Here is a 7236-nt window from a genome sequence, read left to right on the forward strand (position 1 = left end):
ATTTTTTTTCCATTTAATTGCATAATATTGGGATTTTAGATGGAAAATATTAACAAATTCAGACCGAATTATTTTTATATAAGACCCTGTTCTTTCTAATCTCATTCAAGTCAAACTTATTTTTATATATCTGAATTATTTCTAATCAATGCTTTGAAATAATTTGATTTTAAGGATAATAAAACTTTTACATTATATAAGACCGAATTATTTTTAATTTTATAATGACTAATAGAACATAAGATTGTTTTACTCAATAGCAAGTTAATTAATTTTTATTGGAAGAGCAAAATAATAATTACAATATTACAATAAATAGTGATATAAAAACGCATTGAAATCTCTACACAGTTCCAGTTTGACCGTGACTTGAGTTAAGCCCTATCATAGTCACAAGCAATCGCATGATAAGTGCAATGTGCACTTGCTTTCTTATTGGAAGATCATGGGCTGAAGTTTTACAATAATAAGGGTAATTATCACTACCATAGCTATTTTAGATTAAATAAAAAATTAGATTGGATTTTATAATAAATATTTGATTTAAGTTAAAATTTATTTCTAATCAAATATATTTATGATTTTTTAAATAGTCAAATGTTAAAAAATAACTTAAAACAATTTATAAAAATTATATTAAATGGTGGAATGCTAATATCCCATAAATCATCTTGTTTTAATATTTTATGATCACTGAGAAACTCTCATCAAATTTTCATGTTTAGTAAGCTATCTGCCTCGCTGGCAGGAATGCAGGAATATAAATATATTTAAGAGGGTAGTTACAGCTATTTTTCAAATGTTTTTTACTTAGAAAAATATTAAAATAATATATATTTTTTATTTTTTAAAAATAATTTTTAATATCAATCCATTAAAATAATCTAAAAATATCAAAAAAATATTAATTTAAAATAAAAAAATAAAAAAATCTTAAATATTTTTAAAATATAAAAATAAACCAGAAGTAAAAACTAAAGAGAAACATGATTTAATTCAGGATTTATTTGGGCCATAACAGATCAATAAAATTGATTTGGGCAATACCGAATATTAAAATATAAATCGGTTTTCTAAATTTCGGCTTAATTTTCAATTTACTTAAATAAAAAGAAAAAGGAAGGAGTTCCGCTTGCACGAGTGCAGGGGAGCTTCTTTGACACGAGAAGTATAGTTGAAGCTTGTTTGGTTACCGAGAAAATAAAAAAAGTCTCATTCTTTCTGTCTGAAATTACTCTCAGGTAAGTTTCTCATCCTTTCCTCCCAAGTTCAAAATATACAAATTTGTTTGGTTTCCAAGAAAATTCAAAAAAAGAAAAGAACTTAACTTTAAACTCTCTGTGTTTTTTTTTAATCACAGAAGTAAAAGATGGAGGGTTTTCAAGAATTTGAACCCATTTTTAATAAACCCAGAATTGGATGGGCAAAGAATTCAAACCAGGGTTCGGGTTTGATGGATCAATTCTTGATGCATATATTTGCTCCTGATGACAATCACCTTAAAATTCAAGTAACTGATTATCATTCCAATACTTTTGAGGCTGTTAAGTCAGTTATGCAGCTTGATGACATGGTTAGTTCTTGGATTATAATCATGGATTTTAAAGCTCATGCAATTTGGGTTTTAAAGTTTGTAACTCTCCTTTTGTTTTAATCGGGTAATGCAGAGGGATTGTATTGGCATTGGAGGGTCTTGGACTGAGTTTGTTGAGTACCTTGTTGCTTCTTTTAAAGCTGAAGATGTAAAGCTTGTCCTTGAGAAACTTTCGGATTCGGATGGTGATTAATGTTATTGAATTTTGTTGCATTTTTATTATAATTTATAAATAGTTAATGAAGATATAGGGTGAAATGAAGTGAAGCGATCTTTAGGCATATCATTTCTTACATGTTGTAAAGCGTTGTGTTTTTTTTCTTCCTTTGTTATGGTTTGCTTGCTCCCTTGGGATATCTGAAGGTAGTTCTAGTCAGACTTGATTAGATGCTAAATAAAGCATTTACGAGTTTGACTCATGTTAACTACGTTGCTTATAAGATTCAAAAAAGGAAAAAAAAATGAGATTTTTATTATTTGTGGAATTGAATTAATGGGGATGATGGCTCAAAAGTCTTTTATATATCCAAATTTTATGTCGAAACCTTTTATGGACCAAACATGTATGCATTTAAATTGCGCGAGTTCCTGTTTTATGTGTTTCAGGTGTGGCATATGCAAAATTAGTGGCTCAGAAATCGAAAGGAATGCCACTAATTTCCATTTCCCTCACAAAACTTCTGGACAATGCAGCTAGGGATGCCATGTCAAACATGTCTTTTGGGCTATTCAAGGCATTCAAATGCACGAAGAATTTGGTTCTACAAGGTCACCTTCTCTTCTTCATATATTGATATATAGTTTTGACTTATTTATCTAATATATGAGGTTTCCTCCTCTTTTATTTGAAGCTTTTGATTGTTTTTTTCAGTATATTGAAGTCACTGTGTTTGAAAAATATTTTAATAGTCTGGTTCGCGCACTAGCTAGCAGATGATTTCCAAATGAAAAATTTACTTGGTTTTGTTGTATTCTGCAACTGCTAATAATAGTATTGGTTTCAAAATATATCAAGATGGAGATGTGCCCTTTTTAGATTTGTGATGACATTTAGAACTGAAGGACAATTTGTTTTTAAAGAAAGACAGCTAATTGTCCGATGATAGTTTGAGTTACTTTTCAAGAAACGATCATTTCAACGATTTTCATATCTGAGGAAATTTGATATATTGATGTATTCTGCTGCTTTAACATGTGATAGAATTGTGTAGTATCCAGACTTGTATATGCTAAAAAAGTGGACTTTCTTTCCAGTGTATTGCATGATTGTACACTAAGCCAAATGATACATCTTGATAAATTAAAAGATTTATCCTGTCTATGATTGTTCTTATGTGCGCTTACATGTTCTTATAATATGGTCATGTTCTTATGTGCGCTTACATGTTCTTATTATATGGTCATATGTCTTCAACTCCTTTTCATTTTTCATGCATGATGCCTTGTAAGTGTCTACCTGCTTTACATTTTTCGTTGTCTTTTAACTTCTTTCTTATCATATTCTCTTTAACAGTAACACTTTGGGGCGAAATGAGCAATTCTGCAATTAATTGTCACATTCTTTGATTGCACTTGCAGAGAAAGAGCACTCTTTGCAGTTGACAAAAGTTATATCAGCCGAGAAGGTATGTTGCTTATTATAGACAGACAATATTATGGTTTTACTGTTATGATTTTTAACTTTTTTTGTGTAAAGATGTATGCCCGTTTTTAATGTAGCGCAACCTCCATTTTGTGCAAAGCTTCCTGCACTGACTGACCTGGTCTGATGTCTTAGTGTCTTCCTGATTAAATGGTATCAACAATATGCTACTTGTAGTTGTCATTTTGCATTATTCAGTAACGTTAGATGTAGATGCTTGTGGATACCATATGTTCTTATAAAAAGATTTAGGTTTTTGGACAGTTAATACTGAGTCATTGAGATCCTATAGACTCACCATGGAATTTTCTGCATTTAAATTGTAAATATGCTGTTGTTGCAAAAAAAAATTTCTTCAAGGTTACTTTTCTTTCATTCAACTATCCTTGGTTAGTTTTTGCTTCATTAGAAAAACAAAATTTGTAAAAACTTGTATATCTCTCGTAGGACTCCATTTCATTATTCATCCGAGTATGCAACAATTCTTATTCTTGAAACTTTCTTTGCCATCTGGAGATCTCCTTTTCTCCTATGACTATCCATCAACCATCCCGATGAAAAAGAAACAGTAATTTACTTCTTCATACAAAATATGACACGTCTGGACACTAATCTCTTTCTTTTTTTAAACTCCAAACACCACTCAATCTTTTCCTATCAAAAGTAAATAGTGCAAATGTAATTTGTCACTTCAAGTTTTTGTGCGGCTCAACCATGCTTGGGAAGTCCAGTTTTTGTAGTAGTGGATAAACTTTATGCTTGCTAGTCATGGTCGTGCTTTCTATGTAAAATCTAATTAACAGGGTGCTAGCATCATTGTTAAATTGATGAGTTTTTTCAAGAGGGTGTGTGTAAAAGACGTGAAGCAATTATGCCTATGATGGCTTATTGAATTGTTGTGCTGAATTTCTCCTTTCTTTTGTCAGGAGAGGAGTGAAAATATCCAGAGTCAATTGGGAAAGAGACAGAAGTTAGAAAAGATGAATTCTTCAGACAGACTAGATGTTTCTGGTCCTCCAGCCAGTAATGGAGCACAAAATTCTCCAGGTTTGCATCATTTTTATTTTTGCTTTAATCTACCTGCAATATCTTCTAGGATGTGTGCTTAGCCTTGGAGGTTTTCAGATTATCTGTAAACTGAGTGCTTCTATATATATCACTGAATGTGATGATACTGTATCTTCTATAAACAAAATATTTCTGAACCAGATAATAGATGCTGGTATGCCACAATTTGATTTTGATTCTGTGTTGAATGAGGCCTGCTTGCAAGTGACGTATGTAAATGAAATCTGATAAAATTCAATAACTGTGAAAAGGATTGACCGGAAAACATATCATGGTCAATATGCTAGGGGTAGATAGCACATGATAATTATATTGAAACAATATACAGAATTTACAGTTATTATTATTTTTTTAATGAAATTGACAATGATTTCTTGTGTGCATAGTATATTATTATTATTTCGTTGGATTCTTTTAGAATGTTTACCTTTTAAACTATTGGGACTGATTAAAATAATTTGTCTCTTCTATTTAATTAGTCCTTTTTATTTGGATATTTTAGTCCGTTCAGTAGATGCTGATAATTGAAATTTAGTTTAGAAACTAAGACTGCCTTCTCCTGCTTTAAATCAGACAAACTAGCAGGCCGAGATCCTGCCTCAACAAAAGTTACCAATCGTGTTGTACCAGCATTTCGCAGGTATATCAGCATCTCCTGTTTAGTTCTACATATGAACCTGCATTTTCAATATCTAATTTTCATGGTGTTTGAGCAGGGCAAAAGTGAGGGGTGCCTTACTTCAGGATATAGAAGATGACAAAGGTAACTAGAAGCCAATCTGACAGTTCGTTTCAATATGTACTGCAATTAAAGATTCGAGATTAGGATTATGATTGACATATAATATACCAAGGGGAGGAGGAGGAGGCAGTTTAAGGACAAGGAGTAATATCTTAGCCTTACTCATTAGGCAACAAATGTATATCAGATTTGTAACTTAGTAGGAAATAAAGTGTCTAAATCAAATTTGTATTTTACAAATTGGTATTTTGTGGACATGTATGGATATTCTTATAACCTCTTGTTTATACAAAATGCTGATTGAGTTGACGTGACCTTAAGCATCATCAATATGGCCTTTTCTGTTTCCAAGTAAGTTCCTATTCTTGTTACTTTTGGGTCAGAAACACAACTGTCAAAATCTGGTGAAATATCAAAAACCAAATTCTAAAGAACAAATGTTAAAATCAGGTGAGCTATCAAAAAGCATCTAAAGAACAACAAGGCGGCAATACATGATAATCTAGAAGGGCAACCTTCCTGAGTATAATCTAGAGGGATTTTATATAAAAGGGTGGCACATATCTACGAGACTAGAGAGTAATTTGTAAGAGATAAGTTGATGTCTGCTTGTGCTGTTGCTTACTATCTGCAAACACGTTCTAGTGAATTCAATCTTCTGGCAGTGAAACCCCTTGACTCTTTAAAAACTATGTTCTGATGTGTTCTTTGAAGAACAATCTCACTATCTCAGAATAATTTATCTTATTCTGAGGCTAATACGGACACCATTACAAAAATCATCGCATTGGATCCCCGGTTTAGAAGATGTGTCCTTCGAGTCTTGTCCTCCTGCTTTTCTTAGTGCGGAAAAAAGGCCAGCAACTTGGCAAGGCCTCCATATTGTCATACCTGCATAATCTCAGCAAGAAACCCAAAATCCGTTAGCACTCTGATTTAACAGTCTGACGAATCAAAAGTTATCTAGATTAAGCCATCAAATGCCCTGTGGTAAAAGAGAGAAAGAAGATGGGATTCTCAATACATGGAAATAGATGCTGCTAGGGTGGATTTTCCATTGCAAATCGGTCAAATGTTAAATTTAAGAGAACCCAAGAAATACCTGCTTTTGCTGCCACTAGTGCGTGTGCTGCTATTGCTGCTACTGGTTCTTGTGCTGCTGTTCTTTCCACTGTTCTTACATTCTCCTTTAAACAAAATCCCTTTGATCCACCACTTCTTATCTTCACGGTTAACAGTTAGTTCCATCGATGACCTTGGAAGAACTTTTGAGCCAGTTCTTGTGTTGTCTCTGATCTTGAAACTGAGAGAAGTTGGAATGAACATCTTGATCAAGAACTTTTCCTTTTCCATGCTTGTACTTCTTGAAATATTACCCATCTTACTGAAACTCTTTGGTTTCTTCGTCTTCTGTTTCTTGATGATTTCAGCCTCAGACTTGAAATCAGAAATCGTCCTTTGCTTCGGCATCTCGTCCTGTGCCCCTTCAGAAATCTGCTGCTCATCAACAATATCCTTTAAAGACAGTTCATAACTAGATTCTGGCATGCTATGAACAATCTCCATGAGCTTCCTCCTACCTTCTGCCATCACTTGTAGCCGAGACCTCGGCGAAATATTACTGTAATGATGGCCACGGGGAAGTAAGGGAGAGGATTCATTTCTAACGTTTCTTGACATATCTGTTTTCCATAAGGGTAGTGAGTAATCAACAAAGTCTTCTTCAACCTGTGCTTGAAACTCTACTTCACTAGCACCTCTATCATTACTGTAATATTGGGTTTCACTTGCACCCCAGAAATCAAACTCTACATCTACCTTCCCATCAAAACTGGTGTGCATTTTTACACAGGATTCAAAGCAGAGATGTGGTTGCTGTGATCAAGCTTGGTTTGGAGGTGAAACGGTGAGAGAAGATCAAGCGATGTTCATTTATACGGGAAGGACAAAAGTCTTATTCTCTAGACACAGTTAACTGAGAGGCTTAAAGTCAATGCCGTCTCATATGGGCGAGGAGTGAATGGTTTGATGTACCTCTTTTTCTCCATGTCTTGTTCAAAAGTTTTCTTGAGAAAATTTTCAATAAATAAACATCTATCTTGAATTTCTAGTGGCTATCCCTTGTTGAAAGCACCATTTTTCTGAGTAATATAGGTACTTATAACTGTTTTGAGGTATTTCATGCATTGA

General features: G+C 33.2%; 2 protein-coding genes across 2 annotated transcripts; one reads left to right on the top strand and one right to left on the bottom strand.

Annotated features, from left to right (window-relative positions):
- The first annotated feature begins 1088 nt into the window (after positions 1 to 1088).
- LOC133693461 (uncharacterized) lies at positions 1089 to 5372 on the top strand. The gene is made up of 8 exons (XM_062114679.1): positions 1089 to 1241; positions 1361 to 1573; positions 1668 to 1779; positions 2201 to 2362; positions 3173 to 3219; positions 4163 to 4283; positions 4878 to 4944; positions 5021 to 5372. Exons 2-8 carry the CDS (start codon positions 1370 to 1372, stop codon positions 5073 to 5075), a joined length of 768 nt encoding a protein of 255 aa, XP_061970663.1. The 5' UTR covers positions 1089 to 1241; positions 1361 to 1369; the 3' UTR covers positions 5076 to 5372.
- A 66-nt stretch (positions 5373 to 5438) lies between these two features.
- LOC133693460 (uncharacterized) lies at positions 5439 to 7034 on the bottom strand. Its single transcript, XM_062114678.1, has 2 exons — positions 6149 to 7034; positions 5439 to 5937 (listed from the first exon to the last, which is right to left on the bottom strand). Exons 1-2 carry the CDS (start codon positions 6886 to 6888, stop codon positions 5847 to 5849), a joined length of 831 nt encoding a protein of 276 aa, XP_061970662.1. The 5' UTR covers positions 6889 to 7034; the 3' UTR covers positions 5439 to 5846.
- Positions 7035 to 7236: the final 202 nt, after the last annotated feature.

Source organism: Populus nigra, chromosome 5 (genome assembly GCF_951802175.1).
Source record: "Populus nigra chromosome 5, ddPopNigr1.1, whole genome shotgun sequence".
In the NCBI taxonomy this organism is placed as follows: Eukaryota; Viridiplantae; Streptophyta; class Magnoliopsida; order Malpighiales; family Salicaceae; genus Populus; species Populus nigra.

Coding starts and splice junctions, on each gene's coding strand:
- LOC133693460 (XM_062114678.1), bottom strand. CDS start 6,888: ATGCACACCAGTTTTGATGGGAAGGTAGATGTAGAGTTTGATTTCTGG. Junction 5,938..6,148: donor ACTAGTGGCAGCAAAAGCAG/GTATTTCTTGGG, acceptor GAGATTATGCAG/GTATGACAATATGGAGGCCT.
- LOC133693461 (XM_062114679.1), top strand. CDS start 1,370: ATGGAGGGTTTTCAAGAATTTGAACCCATTTTTAATAAACCCAGAATT. Junction 1,780..2,200: donor GAAACTTTCGGATTCGGATG/GTGATTAATGTT, acceptor TATGTGTTTCAG/GTGTGGCATATGCAAAATTA. Junction 4,945..5,020: donor GTTGTACCAGCATTTCGCAG/GTATATCAGCAT, acceptor GTGTTTGAGCAG/GGCAAAAGTGAGGGGTGCCT.